The sequence below is a fragment of the Theropithecus gelada genome, chromosome 19 (assembly GCF_003255815.1).
Source record: "Theropithecus gelada isolate Dixy chromosome 19, Tgel_1.0, whole genome shotgun sequence".
NCBI lineage: Eukaryota > Metazoa > Chordata > Mammalia > Primates > Cercopithecidae > Theropithecus > Theropithecus gelada.
In genome coordinates, this window is record NC_037687.1 from 1,809,399 (window position 1) to 1,833,320 (window position 23,922).

The window sequence follows — 23,922 nt, forward strand, 5'->3', positions numbered from 1 at the left end:
CACGGGGAAACCCCGTCTCTACTAAAAATACAAAAAATTAGCCGGGCACGGTGGCGGGCGCCTGTAGTCCCAGCTACTTGGGAGGCTGAGGCAGGAGAATGGCGTGAACCCGGGAGGCGGAGCTTGCAGTGAGCCGAGATCACGCCACTGCACTCCAGCCTGGCAGACACAGTGAGACTCCGTCTCAAAAAAAAAAAAAAAGAAAGTAAGTTCCAGGAGCCAATCGGGACACAGACCAAGCACGGAGACCCACCTGCAAACTCCCAGAGATTTCCTCAAGGTGGTCTGCAACCTGGCCATTATTAGGATGAGGCCAGCATGTGCTTTTAAGCCACACAGAGCTTATATTCAGCACCTCCCCTGCACACCCACCATTCCAAGTTCCTCTTTTTTAGCCCCTCACCCCAGCCTCAAGTTTGAAGGGGTTTCTGGAGGCCTAAGCCAGCTGCTTCCCCACTGCGAACTCTAAAAATGAAGTCACCTTCCTTTCACTGCACTTTTTCCTCCTTATTGGTTTGGCAAGACTTGGGTATCCGAGCGTGAGCTGGTTACATCCAGGCACTGTGGAGTTGTTTGGGGAGGGGATGACAAATTCCCTCCCGTTGAGAACCACTTGGTTAAACCTGTCCAACTGGAAGGAGTAATAAATTGGTCATAAAATGTGCGTGTTTTGGTGAAACCCCTTCTCTACTAAAAATACAAAAACTAGCCACAAATCACTTGAACCCGGGAGGTAGAGGTTGCAGTGAATCTAGAACTGCATTCCAGCCTGGGTGACAGAGTGAGACTCCGTCTCAAAAAAAAAAAAAAGTGTGCTTGTTTGGCCCAGGAGATGCAAGAGGTCTTCTTCATCTATAGTACTGATGAGAAAACTCACACCTGAGCACAGCCCAGCCCGGAGTGCAGTAACGGGCAGAACTGGAACCTGGTCCCATCCCGGTCTCAGGGGACGGGTGTCATATCCCCTCCTCTGCCTCGTCCTCCCCACTCTGCTAACTTTCCAAAGACCCCCCAGGTTCTGAGTTTTCCCCGGCCGCTTGATGGGATTCGAACCCGTAAACTCAGCGCTCGCCCAGCGCAGCGGCCCCGCCTCGCCCCCACCGACGGTCATGTGAGCGCAGGGCCGGCGGGGGGGCGGGGCGAGGCGGCGGCGCGCAGTCCCTGCTGGGAATTGTAGTCCTTGCCCCGCCTTTGCCTCGCGCCGACCCCGCCCCTGGAACTACGCTCCCGTCGTGCTCCGCGGCGCCAGGCGGAGACGAGGCAAGGCGGGGCGGTGCGCGCGGGCCGGTTGCTAAGACTTGGCGAAGCGCTGCGCTCGCGCCCGGATCCCTCAGGTAAGCGCGCGGCGCCGAGGTCTCGGGTTCTCCAGGCTCAGGCTTCCCTAGAAGGGAAGTAGGGGCGAATATGGGGGGTCTCGGCGGTGAAGGGCGCTGGCCGTTCGTGGGGAGAAAACGGGGGGCCCGCGCCAACCTCGGGCGCGTCTGGGGCGGGCCGGTGGGCGCCGTGGGGAGGTAGCGCGAATGCGCGTGCGCTCGCCGCTGGCCTGGGGGGAGCCTCAGGAGCGCGCTTCCCCGGGCCCAGCGCTTTTATGCGCGTGCGCGCCTCTATGGCCCGGTCGGGAGACCCCGTACGCTCCAGCTGCTTCCGGTGGCCCTTCCCCAGGTCAAGTCCGCCAGTCCCCTGCCCCCGAACCGCGCACCCGCAGGTTTTCGGCGCTTTCGCGTCCTTCCTCCCCAGCTCTGGTTTGCCTTTACGTGAAGATTCCCCTAGTCCTTTGTACATCCCCAGAATTGACCATCGTTCCTCGTCGTTACCTAGAGTGCGAGTTTTTCGGGTTTTTCCGTCACAGGTCCCCAGTTATCTCCCACACCCTACCCCGAGGGCCGAGGTTCCCTGCTGTCTTGCAGAGAAGGCCTCCTTGTAGGATGGCCAGAAACACAGGATCGACTCCTTGGAAACTAGGACAGCTGGGCGCAGTGCCTCACCCTGTGACCCCAGCACTTTGGGAGGCCAAGGCGGGTGGATCACCTGAGGTCTGGAGTTCGAGACCAGCCTGATCAACAGGGTGAAACTCCATCTCTGCCAAAAATACAAAAATTAGCCGGGCATGGTGGCGTACGCCTGTAAAACCAGCTACTCAGGAGGCCGAGGCAGGAGAATCACTTGAACATGGGAGGTGGAGGTTGCAGTGAGCCAAGATGGCACTATTGTACTCCAGCCTGAGCAACCTAGCAAGACTCTCCAAAAAAAAAAAAATTTTTTTTTTTTTTAATTAGCCAGGCATGGTGACACGTGTCTGTGGTCTCAGCTACTCGGGAGGCTGAGGCAGGAGGATTGCTTGAGCCCAGGAGGTTGAGGCTGCAGTGAACTATGATGGCACTACTGCATTCCAGCCTGGGCAACAGAGTGAGACCCTGTCTCAAAATAAGTATATATGTATAGCGCCGGGCCTGGTGGCTAACGCCTGTAATCCCAGCACTTTGGGAGGCCGAGGCAGGTGGATCACGAGGTCAGGAGATCAAGACCATCCTGGCCAACACGTTGAAACCCCGTCTCTACTAAAAATGAAAAGCTGGGCGTGGTGGTGGGCTCTTGTGGTCCTGGCTACTCCCAAGGGAGGCTGAGGCAGCAGAATGGTGTGAACTCAGGAGGCGGAGCTTGCAGTGAGCTGGAATCGCACCACTGCACTCCAGCCTGGGCCACAGAGCGAGACTCCTTCTCAAAAAAAAAAAAAAAAGCAACAAAATATATATGTGTAAAAAAACAAGCCCCAGGCTGGGCATGGTGGTTCACGCCTGTAATCCCAGCACTTTGGGAGGCCTAGGCAGGTAGATCACAAGGTCAGGAGTGAGAGACCAGCCTGGCCAATATGGTAAAATCCCATCTCTACTGAAAATATAAAGAACTAGCTGGGTGTATGGGCCGGGCGCGGTGGCTCACGCCTGTAATCCCAGCACTTTGGGAGGCCGAGGTGGGCGGATCACAAGGTCAGGAGATCGAGACCACGGTGAAACCCCATCTCTACTAAAAATACAAAAAATTGCCGGGCGCGGTGGCTCAAGCCTGTAATCCCAGCACTTTGGGAGGCCGAGACGGGCGGATCACGAGGTCAGGAGATCGAGACCATCCTGGCTAACATGGTGAAACCCCGTCTCTACTAAGAAATACAAAAAACTAGCCGGGCGAGGTGGCAGGCGCCTGTAGTCCCAGCTACTCGGGAGGCTGAGGCCGGAGAATGGCGTGAACCCGGGAGGCGGAGCTTGCAGTGAGCTGAGATCCGGCCACTGCACTCCAGCCTCGGCTACAGAGCGAGACTCCGTCTCAAAAAAAAAAAAAAAAAAATACAAAAAATTAGCTGGGCGCGGTGGCGGGTGCCTGTAGTCCCAGCTGCTCGGGAGGCTGAGGCAGGAGAATGGCGTGAGCCCGGGAGGTGGAGCTTGCAGTGAGCCGAGATCAGGCCACTGCACTCCAGCCTGGGCGACAGAGCAAGACTCCGTCTCAAAAAAAAAAAAAAAAAAAAAAGAATTAGCTGGGTGTAGTGGTGCACACCTGTTGTCCCAGCTGCTTGGGAGGCTGAGGCAGGAGAATTGCTTGAACCAGGGAGGTGGAGGTTGCGGTGAGCCAAGATCACGCCACTGCCCTCCAGCCTGGGGGACAGTGAGACTCTGTCTCAAAAAAAAAAAAGCCCCCACGCAGACTATTGGTGTGCCCTGGCACTGAGCATTAGCTGTCCCTCTGTTCCGTGTTCTCTCCCCTACTTCCCCAGCCTTCCAGGCTGGGCTGTGGGTCACTGCCTCCGAGGGGCCCTCCTGGATGCTACTGGAGATGGTCAGGCCCCTCCATCCCCCCACTTTCTCTTATGCGCCTGACAGCCCTGCCTTAAAAAAAAAAAAGGCAGAGCAGGAATTCCCATTTCACAGGGGTGGAAGCCGAGGCTTGGAGGAATCAGGACTGGTGCCTGAGCCCTTGCAGCCAGGAGGTGGTGACCTGCCCTCCTGAGGGGTCCCAGTGGTCGACTGCCTTCTGGGTGTGTGTGGTAGGGGGAGGATCAGGTGCCCCCCCCCTCGCTGTTGGGCGGCAGTCGCTGTGCTGCCTGCCCGAGTGGGTCGTCCCCCCTGGACCACAGCGGGTGGGTAGGAGCTGCTCTGGCAGTTAAAGCCGCCCTGGCCTGGGACAGTCAATCAGCCTGAACAGTGCCTGTTCTGGGATTTTGACCTGCCCTCCACGGGTGCAGGGGGCCCAGCCTGCAGTGTCCCAGGATTTTGACCTGCCCTCCAAGGGTGCAGGGGGCCCAGCCTGCAGTGTCCCAGGATTTTGACCTGCCCTCCAAGGGCGTGGCGGGCCCAGCCTGCAGTGTCCCAGGATTTTGACCTGCCCTCCATGGGTGCAGGGGGCCCAGCCTGCAGTGTCCCAGGATTTTGACCTGCCCTCCAAGGGCGTGGCGGGCCCAGCCCGCAGTGTCCCGGCAGCTGCCTCCTCCCTGGGTCGTTTGTTTTTCATCAGACAGAGGTTGTACTCTTGGAGGGACAAGCGAGGCTGTGTTTGTGTTTGACCCTGGAGACAGTGGAGTGTTTGTGGCCCAGCCGGGCCTTGCGGTCCTGGTCGTGCGTGGTATGCATTTTGGGAGGGTCCAGCGAGTCGACTGCTACAGGCCCCACCTGCTACGGGCCCCACCTGCTATGGGCCCCACCTGGCACAGGGCCTTGGGCAGCGGCGGCACCTAGCTCTGCCTCTGCGCTTCCTGCTCCCGGCTCCCACTGCGCTTCCGGTTCTGTGCTTCGTTGAACGCGTGAGCTTCAGGCAGCGCTGGGGCCACTACAGTGTGCCCTCCGAGTCCACTGGCCCGGAGTTCCACTGGCTGCTGGTCCCCCCACTGTGGGGCGCCGCGGCGGCTGAGGTGTGAACCGGGCAATGCATCTTGAGGAGTAGCGCCCACAGCTGCGCGGCTGCGAAATGATCCGGGGACACATCCCTGCCTGTGGCAGGAGCCGTCCACACTAGCAGGGATGTGTAGTCTGGCAGGCGGTGGTGGTCAGGATCATCCAGAGTCGTTTTAAGATCATCTGCGGCTTAGCCCCAGCACCATCTGAGGCAGTACCGTCTGCTAGAAATACCTGTGAGCACACAGGTGTAAGGTTTTTAGGATTTTGTTATTATTTATTGATCTGAAAAAAGGAACGGGGTGTCTGCATGTTACCCAGGTTGGTCTCAAACTCCTGTGCTTAAGTGATCCTCTTGCCTTGGCCTCCTGAGTAGCTGGGACTACGTGTGCACACTGCTATGCCCAGCTAATTTATACTTTTAAAAAATGTGGGCCGGGCAGGGTGGCTCACGTCTGTAATCCCAGCACTTTGGGAGGCCGAGGCGGGTGGATTACCTGAGGTCAGGAGTTGGAGACCAGCCCGACCAACATGGTAGAACCCCGCCTCTACTAAAAATACAAAAAATTAGCTGGTGCAGTGGCGCATGCCTGTATTCCTAGCTGCTGGGGGGCTGAGGCAGGAGGATCACTTGAACCTGGGAACTGGTGGCTGCAGTGAGCTGAGATCATGCCACTGCACTCCAGCCTGGGCAACACAGTGAGATTCCGTCTCAAAAAAATATGTGGGCTGGGCGTGGTGGCTCATGCCTGGAATCCAGCCTCAGGCCTGCAGGGCGAGTCTGTGGGGGGAGATGCAGATCGGGGAGGGCTGGCCAGCTGAGACGGTGGTTTGGGGGTGTTCAGGTGGGGTGGATGCCAGAAATGTGGGAGCCAGAAGCGCTGTCCCCCAGGGCCCTGTGAGCAGTGTCTGCAGGCTGGCTGTCCCCACGCCTGCCTCTCTGCTGTGCTCTCTGCCCGCCTAGGGCAGGCTCCCCTCTCATGGGGTGATCCCGAGAACCGGGAGCCCCGCCAGCCCTTCCTCTCCAGTGGAGTGACCCTACCGCCTCCTGTCCTCACCTGTGCCAGCAGCAGGGATGGTAACGGTGCTGGTGATGTCAGGCCGGGAGGTTCTTTCTCACCTGAGAGCCACCTTGGCATGCTGCCCGGCAGTCAGGGATGTTAGCAGGAGCCCCAGGGGTGATCCAAGCTCTTCCCGCAGCCCCACTCCGGCCAGGGCCTCTGTGACTGAGTAGACAGGGACACCCCGGCGGCTGCCTGCTCCACCCGACGGCCAGGGCCCACCATGGCTGCAGGAATGTGGTCAAGGGATGGGAAGCCGGGCCCTTATGTTTCGTGGCCTGTCCTCTGAGGTCTTTCTTTTCCTAGCTCTTGGCCAACTAGGGGGCTAGTGTTTACAGAAACCACCCGGAGGTGGGTGTTCCGTGTCAGTGCCAGGCTGTGTGCCATTCTGGGAGGTGGCCCCGTGTCCCCCACACTTGGCATGCTTGCTTTCTGTCACTGCATAGCAGACTCCGTGCATCTGTGGGCTTAATACAACACCCGCCGGCTCCTGGTTCTGTGGGTCGGGGCCTGAATGTGACGTGGCTCGGTCCTCTGTGCGGGGTCTCACCGGGCTGGAACCCAGATGTTGGCCCGGGCTGTGTGGTCATCTGGAGGCTCAATGGGGGTGGCATCTGCTTGCGGCCGGGGGACCAAGGGTCCTGCTCCGTTCCTGGCCACATGGCCCTTCTGTCTGGAAGCCAGGCACTGCCGGTCCACGGCTTGTGCTTCCAGGCTCTGGCTTCTGGAGATGCAGAGATCACATCAGTGGTTGCCTGGATTGCTGTGTGTGTTGTGGGGTGGTGAGACAAGTTTTCTCTTGGGGGTGATGGAACATTCTGGAATTTTATAGTGGTGATGGTTGCACAACTCTAAGCATACTAAGAGCCACTAAATAGGACACTTGATTGTTTCTGGTTTTGGTTTTTGAGTTTTTTTTTTTTTTTGAGATGGAGTCTCGCTCTGTCGCCCAGGTTGGAGTGCGGTGGCCAGATCTCAGCTCACTGCAAGCTCCGCCTCCCGGGTTCACGCCATTCTCCTGCCTCAGCCTCCCGAGTAGCTGGGACTACAGGCGCCCGCCACCTCGCCCGGCTACTTTTTTGTATTTTTTAGTAGATACGGGGTTTCACCGTGTTAGCCAGGATGGTCTCGATCTCCTGACCTCGTGATCCACCCGTCTCGGCCTCCCAAAGTGCTGGGATTACAGGCTTGAGCCACCGCGCCCGGCCGAGGTTTTTTTTTTTGAGAGAGAGTCTTGCTGTGTTACCCAGGCTGGAGTGCAGCGGCATGATCTCTGTCTCACTGCAACCTCCGCTTCCCAGGTTCAAGCAGTTCTCCTGCCTCAGCCTCCCGAGTAGCTGGGATTACAGGTGCCCGCCACTACGCCTGGCCAGTTCTTTGTATTTTCAGTAGAGACTGAACTACAATTTCAGTTTCACCATGTTAGCCAGGATGGTCTCGATCTCCTGACCTCGTGATCCGCCTGCCTCGGCCTCCCAAAGTGCTAGGATTACAGGCGTGAGCCACCATGCCTGGGTTTTCTTTTCTTTTCTTTTTTTTTTTTTTTTTTTTTGAGACAGCATCTTGCTCTGTCACCTAGGCTGGAGTATAGTGGCACGATTGTAGCTCACTTGAATTTCCGGGCTCAAGCGATCCTCCTGCTTCAGCTTCTCAAGTAGCTGAAACCACCGGTGTGTGCCACCACACCCAGCTAATTTTTTGATATTTAGTAGAAATGGGGTGTTGTTATGTTGCCTAGGCTAGTCTTAAACTCCTGGGCTCAAGTGATCCTCCCACCTCGGCCTCCCATAATGCTGGGATTACAGATGTGAGCCACTGGCACCTAGCCATGAATTGCACTTTTGAAAATGACCTGTGTTGGCCGCGCGCAGTGACTCATACCTGTAATCCCACCACTTTGAGAGGCCAAAGTGGGTGGATCACGTGAGGTTAGGAGTTCGAAACCAGCCTGAACAACGTGGTGAAATCCCATCTCTTCTAAAAATACAAAAAAATTAGTCAGGCGTGGTGGCGTGTAATCCCAGCTACTGGGGAGGCTGAAGCATGAGAATCGCTTGAACCGGGGAGGTGGAGGTTGCAGCGAGTTGATATCGCGCCACTGCACTCCTGCCTGGGCAACAGTGAGACGCTGTCTCAAAAAAAAAAAAAAAAAAAAAAAAAAAAAAAAAAGACCTGTCTTCTGGTAGGTTAATTGCATCTTCCATTTTAAAAACCAATGACTGTTTAAACTCTGTGCAAACCAGGGGTTAGCAGGACATGAGGGAGTGTAGCCCTAATGCGGTGACCTGGGCTGGAGCCCTCAGACTAGCCTCAGCTTTGGCGGCAGCACGCCCTGCCTCGTGGAGCCACGGCCTCCTGGGACGGACTCCCCGGCGCCCGCAGCCGCCGGATGATCCTCTGCTCCCGTCTCTGTCTCCCACAGTCGGCATCGCTGAGGATGGAGCCCGCTCCGGGCCTCGTGGAGCAGCCCAAGTGCTTGGAGGCCGGGAGCCCGGAGCCTGAGGCGGCGCCGTGGCAGGCCCTGCCTGTCCTGTCCGAGAAGCAGTCGGGGGACGTGGAGCTGGTGCTGGCCTACGCCGCGCCCATCCTGGACAAGCGCCAGACCTCACGCCTCCTGAAGGAGGTGTCGGCCCTGCACCCGCTCCCCGCCCAGCCTCACCTCAAGCGGGTGCGGCCCAGCCGCGATGCCGGCAGCCCCCACGCCCTGGAGATGCTGCTGTGCCTGGCCGGGCCAGCCTCGGGCCCGCGCTCGCTGGCTGAGCTCCTGCCACGGCCGGCTGTGGACCCCCGCGGCCTGGGGCAGCCCTTCCTGGTGCCTGTGCCCGCCCGGCCGCCTCTGACCAGGGGCCAGTTCGAGGCGGCCCGGGCCCACTGGCCCACGTCGTTCCACGAGGACAAGCAGGTGACCAGCGCGCTGGCTGGGAGGCTCTTCTCCACGCAGGAGCGCGCCGCCATGCAGAGCCACATGGAGCGGGCGGTGCGGGCGGCCCGGCGGGCGGCAGCGCGGGGCCTGCGGGCCGTGGGGGCCGTGGTGGTGGACCCGGCCTCGGACCGCGTGCTGGCCACCGGCCACGATTGCAGCAGCGCAGACAACCCCCTCCTGCACGCCGTCATGGTGTGCGTGGACCTCGTGGCGCGCGGCCAGGGCCGCGGCACCTACGACTTCAGGCCGTTCCCCGCCTGCTCCTTCGCCCCGGCCGCCGCCCCCCAGGCCGTCCGCGCAGGCGCCGTGCGTAAACTGGACGCAGACGAGGATGGTCTCCCCTACGTGTGCACCGGCTACGACCTGTACGTGACCCGCGAGCCCTGCGCCATGTGCGCCATGGCCCTGGTGCACTCCCGCATCCTGCGCGTCTTCTACGGCGCGCCCTCGCCCGACGGCGCCCTGGGCACCCGCTTCCGCATCCACGCCCAGCCCGACCTCAACCACCGCTTCCAGGTGTTCCGCGGGGTGCTGGAGGAGGAGTGCCGCTGGCTGGACCCCGACACATAGGCGCCGCCCTCCTGCCTCCGGACCCATCCCGCTCCTGGCCGAGGGCGCCCCTCCTGGACTTCCGGTCCTCGATTTCTCTCGCAGAAGCCTGTCTGTGGATTTCAAGGACACACACCGCCTCCAGCGGGGATCACAGGTGCTGCCTTCCGTGCGGAGCGAGCTTTCCTGGACTTGTCATTGGGGCCATCCCTGTGCCTGCGGGGCTCTTCTGCGGATGCCCTCGCAGCTTTTGTGTTCCCCTCTGTCTCGCGGGCCAGGATAAAGCTCTGATGGGGAAATAAACAGCTTAAAACCAAGTGCGTGTCTGTTGGCAGGTGGGTGCGTTGGTGGCCAGGGTCCCGGGTGGGGTGGGGTCTGTACAGGGCCTGGTGGCTCAACAGGAGGGGACCTGCTGAGCCGCGTGTGGTCAGAGGCCTGGGCTGGTAGAGCAAGACCCCCCGGTTGCTGCCTCCTTACCCGCTTCTGGAGTGCCAGTGGTTCCAGGCGTGCCTGGCCCAGGTGCGTGGACACCAGGCATAGCCTACGGGCCACTGATCTGAAGGGGGGCCCTGGCATTTACTGTCCTTCACAAGTGGCAACAGGGGACCCCAAAGGGCTGATGTCCGTCGGTCGTAGCACAGTAAAGACTGGAGCCGTTTTTGCAGAACTTGGAGCAGGACTTGTGGGTCCACCCGGCAAGTGTCCATTGCCTGACCACGTGGGTGCAGCTCAGCCCTCAGACAAGCCTGCCCTGAGCCCCCAGCCCGTGGGGGAGGGGACGTAGCAGGTGGGGGCTCTGCCTGCAGAGCTCATGCATGGGACAGAGCACCGCTGCTGGCCAGGAGCCCGCTAGCCCTGCAGTGGGGGAGTCCGTGCCTGGGGGTGGGACCCAGGTGGACTGGAGAGCCACAGCGTGGCGTGAGGAGGGGGGAGCCGCAGAGGCGTGCCCAGTTGAGTGGTGGAGGCAGCGGTTGGGCCTCCTTCGTGCTCAGGTGCTCAGCTCCTTCCCCTGAGGGGCAGGAAGTCGGGGAGGAGGGAGCGAGAGGTGGGAGGTAGGCAGAGAGGAGGATGTCCTGTCCCAAGAATCCAGGGTATCTCACCCCACGATGGCATGTCCCTGAATGGGTTGTGTGTGGAGGGCTCAGTTCCTGGGAACCGCTTCACCTGGACTGTGGGCGGGAGGCAGCTCCTGGCCCCACGCCCGCCCCCTCCGGCCTGCTCCCCTGCCAGGAGCTGGGATGGTTCAGACCCTGCTGGGCTGTGATGCCCAATGGGCACCAGGCATGCCCCTGCTGGGCTGGCCCACCTCCCGATGGCAGGTCCGCCCCCAGGATCATGGAAGCAGCTAGATCCACTCACTCGTGGGGGGCTGGCAGGCCGGGTGGGGCTGCTCTGGTGTGTGAGCTCATGGGGTCCCCTTTCAGAAGGGCCAGGGTACCACGTGGATGTGATGGGGTCCTAGGCCATGCAACGCTCACCTTGCAGCACCCACCCCTTGTGGGCTGAAGCCGGGAATTGGGGGACGCCGGGGCCTAGGACAGCAGGGGAGGGGCATCCTGGCTGGGGCAGTGGGTGGGAGGGGCTGCAGCCAGCTCTGCCCCTTTTGTCAGCATAGGTGGTGTGCCCTGGAGCCGAGGGGTGGGGACCTGTGGGGTAACATATTGGGATGGGTCAGGCCTGTGGCTCCCGCTCAGCCCACTGCTGTGCCCAGAGCAGAGGGCACGATGAAGGGCTTTTCAGCCACAGTTGGGGGGTGGTTAGCGCTCTGCCCAGGGCATCTCGGGATTCCCTGACTGTCGCTGTCTTCCTTCCAGGCGGCTGCAGGCTTCAGCCTGCGCCGGTCGGTGAAACCAAGATGTCAGGTGAGTCCTGCCTGCCTGGGAGCCCCCAGCAGCCTGGGTGGGAGGGAGATGCCGGCAGTTCCCACAGGAGCCCTCGGTCCTGGCCGTTGGCACACAGTGTCCTCTTGGCCCGCGTGGCCTCTGACTCCTCAGGTCCCACAGCCCAGCACAGCCAGAGTCACGCCTCTGCTAGGGGCAAAGGGCAGCAGAGCCGCCTGTGTATCCACTCCAACGCCTCACTGACCCGAAGCCCAGCCCAGCCGGGTGCCCCTGCTGCTGCAGCTGTTCTTTCCTTATAGCAGCTGGCGTGTTCTCGTGTGCCCCGGGGTCCCTCCCCCACTCGTTTACTGGCAGCCTTCCCCAGTGGGGCGCAAGCCCCTGAGGACGGGGCCTCTTGTCATCTGGCTCATCATCTGGCCCTCACAGGCGCCCAGGGACACTTCCTTAGGTAGTGCTGGCTGAGCAGAAGCTCCTGGGGGTCTCCCAGTGCCACGCTGAGTCTCCCAAGGGCTGTGTTCCCATCCCAACCCCTGGAACCTGTGAGTGGGGCCTCATTTGGGAATACGGCCTTTGCAGATGCGATGGAGTTAAGATGAGGTACTGGAGCAGGGTGAGCTCTCAGCCCAATGCCTGCCGTATTTATAAGAAGAGACGGGCCGGGTGCGGTGGCTCACCCCTATAATTCCAGCACTTTGGGAGGCCAGGGTGGGTGGATCATGAGGTCAGGAGTTTGAGACCAGCCTGGACAACATAGTGAAACCCTGCCTCTACTGAAAATACAAAAATTAGCCGGGCGTGGTGGCACAGCACCTGTAGTCCCAGCTACGTGAGTCCCAGCTCTCCTGAGGCAGGAGAATCGCCTGAACCCGGGAGGCGGAGCTTGTGGTGAGCCGAGATCACACCACTGCACTCCAGCCTGGGCGAGAGTGAGACTCCATCTCAAAAAAAAAAAAAAAAAAAAAAAGAGATGGAGAGACAGGAGGTGTTGTGGAGATGGAGGCAGAGGCTGGAGCTATGTGGCCATGAGCCAAGGGTGCCAGGAACCCCCAGAAGCTCGTGGGAGAGGAAGGAAGGCCCCTTCCCTGGACCTGGCAGAGGGAGTGTGGTCCTGAGACACCTTGATCTCAGATTTCTGGCCTCTAGGACTATTAGCAGATAAATATCTGCTGTGTTCTTTGTTTTGTTTTGAGTCAGGGTCTGAGTCTGTCTCCCAGACTGGAGTGCAGTGCTGTGACCATAGCTCACTGCAGCTTTAACCTCTCGGGTTCAAGCGATCCTTCTGCTTCAGCCTCCCGAGAAGCTGGGACCACAGGCACGCACCACCGTGCGTGGCTAATTTTTGTATATTTTGTAGAGTTGGGGTCTCGCTAGGTTGCCCAGGCTGATCTGCAACTCCTAGGTTCCAGCGACCCTCCTATCTCAGCCTCCAAACGTGCTGAGGTCACAGGTGGGAGCCCCCACGCCTGAGCAGTTTTTGTTTTTTGTTTTTTGTTTTTTTTGAGATGGAGTCTTGCTCTGTCGCCCAGGCTGGAGTGCAGTGGCCGGATCTCAGCTCACTGCAAGCTCCGCCTCCCGGGTTCACGCCATTCTCCTGCCTCAGCCTCCCGAATGGCTAAGACAACAGGCGCCCGCCACCTCGCCCGGCTAGTTTTTTGTATTTTTTAGTAGAGACAGAGTGTCACCGGGTTAGCCAGGATGGTCTCGATCTCCTGACCTCGTGATCCGCCCGTCTCGGCCTCCCAAAGTGCTGGGATTACAGGCTTGAGCCACCGCGCCCGGCAGTTTCTGTTGTTTTAAGCCTCCCAGTTGGTGGTGCCCTCTCACAGCAGCCGCAGGGAACGGAAGTGTCCCCAGGCCACAGCCTCCCTGCAGTGTGCAGACTCTGAGCCTGCACGTTGGCATCCCCTGCCTGCTGGAGGGAATGATACTAAATGCAGCCTGCTGCGGCCGCACCCACACTTAACATGGGGGAGGGCTACAAAGATTAGCATGGCTCTGCATAAAGGGTGACACAGAAATTAAAAAAAAAATTTCGGCGGGACACAGTGGCTCACGCCTGTTATCCCAGCACTTTGGGAGGCAGAGGTGGGCAGATGATTTGAGGTCAGGAGTTCAAAACCAGCCTGGCCAACATGGCGAAACCCCGTCTCTACTAAAAGGAAAAATCCAAAAGTTAGCCGGGCATGGTGGTGGGTGCCTGTAATCCCAGCTACTTGGGAGGCTGAGACAGGAGAATCACTTGAGCCTGGGAGGCAGAGGCTAAAATGAGCCGAGATCGCACCACTGCCCTCCAGCCTGGGAGACAGTGCGAGACTCCGTCTCAAAAAAATAAAAAAAATTCATACACTTAGTTCCTTAAAACAATGAAATCTGTTATCTGACAGTTCTGGAGACCAGAAATGCTAAAATCAAGCTATAGGCAGGGCTGGGCCCTCCTAGGGATTCCAGGCAAGAAGCTGGTTCCCGCCTTTCCCAGCATCCAGAGGCGCCCGCATCCCTCCGCTTAGGGATGTATTTGTATTTGTAGTAGAGACGGGGTTCCACCTTCACAGCCGAAGCGCAGCCTCTTCCTGTCCCTTTCTGACGCCCACCCTCCCGCCTTCTCTCGTGAGGCTGCCGTGAGGACACAGGGCCCCGGATCAGCCAGACCCTCTCCTGTCTCAGGGTCCTGCTGTCAATCCCAACTGCAGAGTCCCTTCTGCCATCAGAGGCAACACAGCTGTGGGTCGAAGGGATGAGGTGGGGCCTCCTTCAGGAGACAAAGTCTGGTTCTGTCCGTGGGTTCTCTGTCCCTACAGAAAAGGAGAACAACTTCCCGCCGCTGCCCAAGTTCATCCCCCTGAAGCCCTGCTTCTACCAGAACTTCTCTGACGAGATCCCGGTGGAGCACCAGGTCCTGGTGAAGAGAATCTACCGGCTGTGGATGTGTGAGTGCGCCTGGTGCGCCCCAGGGTGGGAGGCGAGAGGCGGGACCCCTGGAGGGAGGGAGGATTCGGGCAGGGGCAGCCCGTCGGGGGCCCACTGTCCACCCCGCTGTCCTAGGCCCAGTGGTCCCTGCGGTGAATGAGGCCGGTGTCCAGGCCCCAGGCCCCAGTGTCCTGGCTTGCACAGTTCATCCTCGACGTGGGGTCACCAGGCTGGGGAGGTGGACAGTGGGTGCCCCATTGCTGGGCAGCATGTTTTCCCACGGCCACACCCCCCCGTGCCTGCTCATCTGTGCTCCCTCTCTTCACAGTTTACTGCGCCACCCTCGGCGTCAACCTCATCGCCTGCCTGGCCTGGTGGATCGGAGGAGGCTCGGGGGCCAACTTCGGCCTGGCCTTCGTGTGGCTGCTCCTGTTCACGCCCTGCGGCTATGTGTGCTGGTTCCGGCCGGTCTACAAGGCTTTCCGGTGAGCAGAGCTGCCAGGCCGCCTGCACCGGGGGGGGGGGGGGGGGGAACCAGGGCCCACTCCGCATCCCGGTTCCAGCCCAGCTGTGAGGAGCTGTCCCTTTCTCTGCCCAGTGTGACAGACAGGTCACATCCAGGGGTGGCAAACTGTGGCCCACAAGCCGAAGCCAACTACTGTCTGTTTTGTTTTGCTTTCGAGTAATTTTGGCCAGGTGCGGTGGCTCACGCCTGTACTTCCAGCACTTTGGGAGGCCGAGGCAGGCGGATCACCGGAGGTCAGGAGTTCAAGACCAGCCTGGCCAACATGGTGAAACCCTGTCTCTACTACAAATACAAAAATAGCGGGGCGTGGTGGCGGGCATCTGTAATCCCAGCTACTCAGGAGGCTGAGGCAGGAGAATCGCTTGAACCCGGGAGGCAGAGGTTTCAGTGAGCCGAGATCACACCACTGCCCTCCAGCCTGGGTGACACAGCGAGACTCTATCTCAAAAAAAAAAAGGAGGCCGGGCGCGGTGGCTCAAGCTTGTAATCCCAGCGCTTTGGGAGGCCAAGACGGGCGGATCACGAGGTCAGGAGATCGAGACCATCCTGGCTAACACGGTGAAACCCCGTCTCTACTACAAAATACAAAAAACCAGCCAGGCGAGGTGGCGGGCGCCTGTAGTCCCAGCTACTCGGGAGGCTGAGGCAGGAGAATGGTGTGAACCCGGGAGGCGGAGCTTGCAGTGAGCTGAGATCCGGCCACTGCACTCCAGCCTGGGCGACAGAGCGAGACTCCGTCTCCAAAAAAAAAAAAAAAGAAGGAATAAAATAGAGCCTCCATTCTCGCCATCTCTGACTGACCCGTTCCTCTCTAGGCGCGTCTGGGAGAAGCCAGGGCTGTGGTAACCGTCATGTTTTCTGTCCCTCCCCAGAGCCGACAGCTCCTTTAATTTCATGGCGTTTTTCTTCATCTTTGGAGCCCAGTTTGTCCTGACCGTCATCCAGGCGATTGGCTTCTCCGGCTGGGGCGCGTGGTAAGCCTCTCTCTGACGGGCGTGGCGGATGTGACGATGTGACGCGGCTCAGCTGTCAGCTGCCAGGGTGTGGGCCTGCTGGGAGCGTACTGGTTCGAGATTGTACGCGCTGTCCTGGGGAGGGGTCCGAGCTCACTCAGGCAGCGCCCACGTCCTCGCCAGCGCCCAGCCATAGTTCGTGATTGTACGTGCTCTCTTAAGGAGGGGTCCGAGCTCGCCTGGGCAGCACCCACGTCCTCGCCAGCGCCCAGCCATGGTTCGTGATTGTACACGCTCTCTTAGGGAGGGGTCCGAGCTCGCCTGGGCAGCGCCCACATCCTCGCCAGCGCCCAGCCATGGTTCGTGATTGTACGCGCTCTCTTAGGGAGGGGTCCGAGCTCGCCTGGGCAGCGCCCGCGTCCTCGCCAGCGCCCAGCCAGGCTTGTATCCCGAGTGTTGATCACGCTCCGGATCTGGGGTCTGGGAGCCAGTTCCTGGCTGCTATGTTTCTGCACGGATGGCTGCAGGAGGAAGACCTGGACATCTGTAAAAACACACGCACCCGGTGCTGCTCCCACACCGGAGAAGCTCACAGTCACTCCCTAAGGCTGCCGGGCTCTCAGAAGCATTGATGTTTGTGTCTTAAATTTCTGGCTTTTTTTGTTTTCTTTTTTTTTCTCCTTTTTTTTTTTTTTTTTTTTTTTTGAGACAGAGTCTTGCTCTGTCACCCAGGCTGGAGTGCAGTGGTGTGATCTCTGCTCACTGCAACCTCCACCTCCTAGATTCTCCTGCCTCAGCCTCCTGAGTAGCTGGGATTACAGGCGCCTGCCACCACGCCTGGCTAATTTCTTTTGTATTTTAGTAGTAGAAACACAGAGTTTCACCGTGTTGTCCAGGCTGGTATCGGACTCCTGAGGTCAGGCAATCCGCCCTCCTTAACCTCCCAAAATGCTAGGATTACAGGCATAAGCCACCGCACCTGGCCTTTATTATTATTATTGTTATTATTATTATTATTATTTGAGATGGAGTCTCTCTCTGTCACCTAGGGTGGAGTGCAGTGACGTGATCTCTGCTCGCTGCAACCTTCGCCTCCCGGGTTCAAGCAATTCTCCTGCCTCAGCCTCTCAAGTAGCTGGGACTACAGGCGCCCACCACCATGCCCGGCTGACTTTGTATTTTTAGTAGAGACGGGGTTTCCCATGTTGGCCAGGCTGGTCTGAAACTCCTGACCTCATGATCCACCCGCCTCAGCCTCCCAAAGTGCTGGGATTACAGGCGTGAGCCACTGCACCCGGCCAGATTTGTGGCTTTTTAAATAGGCTTTTTATTTTGGAATCATTTGGAATTCACAGTTGCAGAGAGTGACTGTTCTCACCCACGTCCCCGACGTATCTCCCTTGTCCTTGGCACGGCAGGAACTCTCTACGGGTGACGCTGCTCACAGAGCCATGGGTGCCTTTGGTTTCCTGGATGCCCGTTAGCAAGCTCCTATTCAGGGGCGCCTGCCCCACGAGACCGTGGTGGTCTCACGCCAGCGCTCAAATCAGAACCCAGATAAGGTCCCAGGTTTCCCGGAATGATGACTCCTCTCCCTTCAGGACCCCTCGATCTGTGGGCCTCTCCCCTCCTGCACCTGCGCCCGGCGCCAGGCCCTCCAGGGTGGCCGGGATCAGTGGTGTGTGCACCCCTCGGATGTGCTGCTAAGGCTGGTCTGGCCCCACTACCCCGAGAGCCTGAGTGACATTGCCCCAGGGATCTGAGTTAGAGTCCTAGTGAGGGTGTCCCTGGGGCTCCCAGCTCTGCCAGCCTGTGGGGTGCGTCCCCCTCCTGCAGAGGCCGTGGCTGCAGGTCAAGGCACTGTTCATCATCCTCCGAGTCCTCCTAGCCCACAGCTGCTGGCTCTGCTCCCACTGGCACTTCCCTGGGCTCCGGCGCCTCCTGCAAGGCGCCTCCCCAGTGCCTCCCCAGTTCTCCCAGGCTAAACTGGGTGGACAGGCCTGTGCCCATGTTGGGTGGTCCTGAGATCCTGGCATGAGGTGAGTGCCCATATGTGACCCTCAGAGACCTCCCTGCCCCCTCCGCCCTCGTGCAGTGCAGCAGCAGCGACTTGGCTCTCCTCATCAGAACCTAGAGTCGTCTCCCGCAGGTCACGGGAGAAGCTGGAGCATGTGGTCCCTGCCCGAGTTGGACAGCAGGTGAACACTCTCAAGAAAGAAACCCAGTGGTCCCTAGAGGAGAGCCCGGCCCCCCTCGTAACGAGAGAAATCAAATCACAGCACGTGGCGACTTCATGTCCACCGTTGGCTTAACAAGGCCCCATGGTCAGTGTGCTCCTGTGGGGTGAGAGGGGACAGCCCCGCTCCCCCTGCCCCGGGCGGCTTCACCAGTGCCACCTCCCCGGGGGTGACGCACGCCCGAGGCTGTGAGCCACGGCAGCATCTGTGGTTGCAGAGGACTGGAAACCCCAGAGAAATGACCCCCAGCGGGGCCTAGCTGTGTAGACAGTGAGGGTGGCCACGTGGCAGGAGCCGTGCACTGAGGACACGGTGCAGCGGGAGCCCTAGTGGAGCCCGCCAGCAATTGGACATCAGCGGGCACCGCAGCCTCTGAGCGGAGCATGCAGCCCGGCTGACGGTGTGCCGGGCACCTCCCTAGTCCTGACACTTGCAGCCAGGGATGTGAGACGCCAGCCAGTGGGAAGCTGGCGAGGGTGGCAAGGGTCCTCAAATGCCTTTGCTGCTTTTTGTAAATCTAAAATTACATCCAAACAGGGGTTTACTTTTTAAAAAAATAAGAGAGGCCGGGCACGGCAGCTGACGCCTATAATCCCAACACTTCGGGAGGCCAAGGCAGGAGAACCGCTGCTTGAGGCCAGGAGTTCAGACCGGCCTGGGCAACATAGAGAGAACCCATCTCTCCAAAAAAAAAAGAGAGAAAGGAATGAATGACCCAACGGCCATGAAGCCTGTGATGCTGCGGAGGCTCCAAGCAGGTGGACACAGGACAGGCCAGCATCTCGCAGGGTGGCGGCAGGGGGTACCACGTGTGCGTGCATGTCACGCCATATGCGTGTGTGTGCATAAGCTCCCTGAACACATCCTGATGTGTGGGTCCTGTGGGCTACCTGTGTGCTGGGGAGGGGAGTCAGCAGGAGGGAGACTGTACATCGTGCCTGCCTTTAAGTTCCCCGAATTTTTTTTTTTTTTTTTTTTTTTTTTTTTTTTGAGACGGAGTCTTGCTCTGTCACCCAGGCTGGAGTGCAGTGGCCGGATCTCAGCTCACTGCAAGCTCCTCCTCTCGGGTTCACGCCATTCTCCTGCCTCAGCCTCCCGAGTAGCTGGGACTACAGGCACCCGCCACTTCGCCCGGCTAGTTTTTTGTATTTTTTTAGTAGAGACGGGGTTTCACCGTGTTAGCCAGGATGGTCTCGATCTCCTGACCTCATGATCCGCCCGTCTCGGCCTCCCAAAGTGCTGGGATTACAGGCTTGAGCCACCGCGCCCGGCCTAAGTTCCCCGAATTTTAATGCTGTGGTTTTATCACCTGTTTAGACAAAAATCTGAAAATGACTGTGTTTTCTGCCTCCCGGGTCTCAAAGACAGGTGCAATGCCCAGAGGCTGGTCCTGCACAGAGAGACCCAGAGCATGCTGGCCTGCCTTCCCAGTGTCCCGCTGGTGGCGGATCTAAGCAGTGCTTTCCCTCGGGGTTTTTTTTTTTTTTTTTTTTTGGAGACAGAGTCTTGCTCTGTCCCCCAGGCTTTGGAGTACAGTGGCATGATCTTGGCTCACTGCAGCCTCCTGCCTCAGCCTCCTGAGTAGCTGGGATTACAGGCATGCGCCCTCATGCCTGGCTAATTTTTGTATTTTTAGTAGAGACGGGGTTTCACCATGTTGGTCAGGCTGGTCTCCAGTTCCTGGCCTCAAGTGATCCACCCGCCTTGGCCTCCCAAAGTGCTGGGATGACAGGCGTGAGCCCTTGCGCCCGGCCTCCCTATTTTTTTTTTTTTTTTTGAGACGGAGTCTCACTCTGTGTCACCCAGGCCAGAGTGCAGTGGCACAATCCCGGCTTACTGCAAACTCCGCCTCCTGGGTTCACGCCATTCTCCTGCCTCAGCCTCCCAAGTAGCTGGGACTACAGGCACTCGCCACCACACCCGGCTAATGTTGTATATTTTTCGTAGAGACGGGGTTTCACCGTGTTAGCCAGGATGATATTGATCTCCTGACCTCGTGATCCACCCACCTCGGCCTCCCAAAGTGCTGGGATTACAGGTGTGAGCCACCGCGCCCGGCCTCCCTATTGCTTTTAATGGCCCCTCAATGCCCCACCGGGTGGTGGTGGCAGATTTCCCATCCGCGTTGCTCCCGGACACGCGGATGTAGGTTTCAGCAGTTCCCATCGTTAGACACAGTTGCCGTAGGCTGGGTTCTTAGTAGCAGGCTCTATGGGGCATGGGGAGTGAGCTTTTGAGTCTTGCCATGGCTGGTACCCACCAGACTCACTGAGGGAAACTAATGGGGAAGTACTGGTCTCCATCCCGTGCACGCTCGGCTCACTGTTGCGGTGGTGGAGGGATAAGGTCGTGTTCATGTGCCGAAGTTAGTGCTTCAGTGTCACTTTATGTTTCTTGGCCACTCAGTGGTTCTTGTATGAGCTGTGCCCTCCTTGTTGATTGGCCACAGCTCTTTACATGGGGAGGACCATGGGCCCTCATCTGGCTGGTGTGCAGGCCCCCACGCACTCTCTTGTCCCTTGCAGCGGCTGGCTGTCGGCAGTCGGGTTCTTCCAGGAAAGCCCGGGCGCTGCTGTGGTCATGCTGCTTCCGGCCATCATGTTCTCCGTGTCGGCTGCCCTGATGGCCATCGCGATCATGAAGGTGAGTCCTCAGCTCTGGGACATCGAACCCTTACCCTTTCTCCATGAGCCTTGTCACCCAACTGTCTCAGGTGGGTGAACGTCGGGGAGCCGGGCCCTCTCCCCGCGGTGTCACGCAGGCCGCACTTCATCCCCAGCAGTGAGCTGGGATGACAGCAGGAGGCGCTGCCACCAGGGACACTCCCAGGGACCCAGCGCCCGGGTTCCTATGGGGCGAGTCCCATGGCCCCCGGGCCGGGATTCCAGGCTCCAGAGGGAAGCAGGGGTTGTGTGTAAACCGCAGCATTTGCAGGAAGAGCTGAGGCCCTGGAGCTGTCCTGTCAGTGAGGATGGGGCCCCTTGCAGGTTCCTGGTCACACTTTCCATCAGAAGATAGCGGAAGTGTTGAGCTGGGCTCCTAATAGAAGTGTTCAGTTACAGCAAAACGTCTTTTTTTTTTTTTTTTTTTTGAGATGGAGTCTCGTTCTGTCTGTCGCCCAGGTGGAGTGCAGTGGTGCTATCTCTGCTCACTGCAAGCTCCGCCTCCCGGGTTCACACCATTCTCCTGCCTCAGCCTCCCGAGTAGCTGGGACTACAGGCGCCCGCCACCACGCCCAGCTAATTTTTTGTATTTTTAGTAGAGACGGGCTTTCACCATGTTAGCCAGGATGGTCTTAGTCTCCTGACCACGTGATCTGCCCGCCTCAGTCTCCCAAAGTGCTGGGATTATAGGCGTGAGCCACCGTGTCCAGCTTTTTTTTTTTTTTGGTGACGGAGTCTCGCTCTATTGCCCAGGCTGGAGTGCAGTGGTGCGCAGCGACAGGGTTTCACCGTGTTACTCGGCTGGTCTCGAACTCCACAGCTCAGGCAGTCTGTCTGCCTCAGCCTCCCAGAATGCTGGGATTACAGGCGTGAGTCCCCGTGCCCAGCCGCCACACTCATTTTCTGTTCTCTGACTCCCTGTCCTCTGTCATTGCAGGTGCACAGGATCTACCGAGGGGCCGGTGGAAGCTTCCAGAAGGCACAGACGGAGTGGAGCGCAGGCACTTGGCGGAACCCGCCATCGAGGGAGGCCCAGTACAACAACTTCTCAGGCAACAGCCTGCCTGAGTACCCCACTGTGCCCAGCTACCCGGGCGGTGGCCAGTGGCCTTAGAGGAAGCCAGCCCTGCTGCCACCGCCCACCACCTCCTCCCCTTCATTCCTGCTGCTACCCCTGGTCCTGAGGGCTGGGAGTACCTGGGGCCCCATCCCTCCAGCTGGGATGGTGGAAGCCGGTGGTGGCCATGGACCACACCCCTCTTGCCAGGGCCACAGAAGCCGTGTTCATCTCATCTGAGAGCAGAGTTCTTTGCAAGCACTCCCCAGTGGCCCTCGGCCTCTGCCGTCCACGGGACACCCTCTTGCTCCCGGAAATGTGTGGTCACCTGCCGTCCACTGCGCGGCCGGTATGGCCTCGTCTTCAGGTCTCAAGGCCTGACTCCGGGGGACAGGTGGCAATAGGTCGGCCGCCCTCCTGTCCTCCCAGAGCTGCTGGCGCTGAGGCCAGAGCAGCTCTGATGGGGAGCTCCATCTCACACCAGCCGCCCACCGTCACCAGGGCAGATGCCCTTGGCTGGAACTAAGAATAGGCATCGGGGCCAGCTCCCGGTCCTCTGCAGTGATAGAGGGCTTGGTGCCTAGCCGAGTCCTCACTGTCCCCGCCATCCCCTGATCTGTGCGGTTCCAGCTTCGCCCCCTCCCCACATTCCCCATAGCTGGGGAGCGCCTGGTCCAGGGTGTCCTGGCGCCACCCTCCCTGCCCCCGAACCAGGGATCCCTGGAAGGCCCTCTGTCCATGCCCCCGCATTCAGGACCCAGGCCAGGCCGGCAGCACAGCCGCTCCCTAACCCCAGCAAACTGGCAGAGAGCCGGTTTCCAGCAGCTGGAGCCCTGCAGGAGCGGCCTTTTGTGTTGTGTGTGTATGTGTATGTTTTTTTTTTTTTTTGAGACAGAAATTCGCTCTGTTGCCCAGGCTGGAGTGCAGTCATGTGATCTTGGCTCACTACAACCTCTGCCTCCCGTGTTCAAGCAGTTTTCCTGCCTCAGCCTCCCGAGTAGCTAGGCTTACAGGTGCCTGCCACCATACCCAGCTAATTTTTATATTTTTAGTAGAGATGGGGTTTCACCATGTTGGCCAGGCTGGTCTTGTATTCCTGACCTCAGGTGATCCGTCTGCCTTGGCCTCCCAAAGTGCTGGGATAATAGGTGTGAGCCACCGCGCCCAGCCTGGAGTGGCCTTTTATGAGGAGAGGGGACCCGTCAAATCTGTGCCTTATGGAGGGGTCCGGCAGCGGCTACAATTGTCTTGTCCCCTCCACCCCCCGACTCCCCCCGGAACACCTCCCCCAGACGTTTTCACAGCACCGTTCACAGCGGTTGGGCCAAAAAGAAATTTTTTCTTCTTCATTTCCTGCACTCGCTGACCACGACTTTGGACACCCCAGGCTGCCGCCCCTCACCACCCGTTCACCCCCAGAATGCTGTTGCTGTGGGACGCCTGCTGCCTGGAGCTCTCCCCGGGATGTGGGCCAGTCCCCTCGCTGGTGCGGAATGCCGCTGGGTGCCCGGAGGCGGCCGTGGTGTCTTGGTGGACGGCAGCCAGGATGGAGCACCCATGGGTCCCGCGCCCATGCTTCGGGGTCTTCAGGTCCTGCCCGCCGGCCGACCTGCCAAGAGGCACCTCCTTCCTCGGCCTCTCAGCTGCACTGATGCAGACAGTCTCCCCTGGCAGGCCCACCCCACCCCTCCCCCACCGTCTGTGGCCCCCTTGCAGCATTGCTGGGGTTTTGTTATGTGAAAATATCCTGGAAATAAATACATGTTTCTGCGCTTAGACTCAGGGACCTGCTGCATTTGTGGCGTGAGCACGTGTGGTTCCCCCAGGCTGTCTCCTTCCCTGAAGGACTCCTGAGCGCATGGCCTCTGGCGGGATGAAGCGCTGCAGCGCCTCCTCCACCCAGGCCCCCGGGTGCTCTCAGCCAAGTGTGCCCAGGACCCTGCCATCCTGGCGAACCTGGTAAAACCCCACCTCGACTAAAAATACAAAAATTAGCCAGGCGTGGTGGTGGGCGCCTGTAGTTCTAGCTACTCAGGAGGCTGAGGCAGGAGAAGCACTTGAACCCAGGAGGTGGAGGTTGCAGTGAGCCAAGATCATGCCACTGCACTCCAGCCTGGCAACAGAGCAAGACTCTGTCCCTACTCCCAACAAAAAAAAAAAAAAAAAGGAAGCTTGCACAAATGGAAAGCCAGTGTCACTGGCCCTAAGTAAAAAGCAACCTTTGGCCAGATGCGGTGGCTCACGCCTGTAATCCCAGCATGTTGGAGGGCCAAGGTGGGCAAATCATCTGAGGTCCAGAGTTCAAGACCAGCCTGGCCAACATAG

At 59.2% G+C, this 23,922-nt stretch overlaps 2 protein-coding genes across 6 annotated transcripts; both read left to right on the plus strand.

Annotated features, from left to right (window-relative positions):
* Window positions 1-1,108: 1,108 nt before the first annotated feature.
* On the plus strand, window positions 1,109-9,730 carry ADAT3 (adenosine deaminase, tRNA specific 3). 2 transcript variants are annotated; one of them, XM_025366844.1, is made up of 2 exons: window positions 1,109-1,334; window positions 8,185-9,730. In XM_025366844.1, the coding sequence occupies exon 2, from the start codon at window positions 8,331-8,333 to the stop codon at window positions 9,432-9,434; it is 1,104 nt and encodes a 367-aa protein (XP_025222629.1). In that variant the 5' UTR covers window positions 1,109-1,334; window positions 8,185-8,330; the 3' UTR covers window positions 9,435-9,730. The 2 variants fall into 2 exon arrangements, with proteins under 2 accessions (XP_025222629.1, XP_025222630.1); XM_025366845.1 differs by having other exon boundaries at window positions 8,364-9,730.
* SCAMP4 (secretory carrier membrane protein 4) lies at window positions 1,109-23,375 on the plus strand. Of its 4 annotated transcripts, none has more exons than XM_025366846.1 (7): window positions 1,109-1,334; window positions 11,228-11,275; window positions 14,053-14,181; window positions 14,490-14,646; window positions 15,560-15,661; window positions 20,403-20,520; window positions 21,478-23,375. In XM_025366846.1, the coding sequence occupies exons 2-7, from the start codon at window positions 11,269-11,271 to the stop codon at window positions 21,652-21,654; spliced, it is 690 nt and encodes a 229-aa protein (XP_025222631.1). In that variant the 5' UTR covers window positions 1,109-1,334; window positions 11,228-11,268; the 3' UTR covers window positions 21,655-23,375. The 4 variants fall into 4 exon arrangements, with proteins under 4 accessions (XP_025222631.1, XP_025222633.1, XP_025222634.1 ...); XM_025366847.1 differs by lacking the exon at window positions 1,109-1,334 and adding an exon at window positions 4,757-5,128 and having other exon boundaries at window positions 21,478-23,373; XM_025366848.1 differs by lacking the exon at window positions 15,560-15,661.
* Window positions 23,376-23,922: the final 547 nt, after the last annotated feature.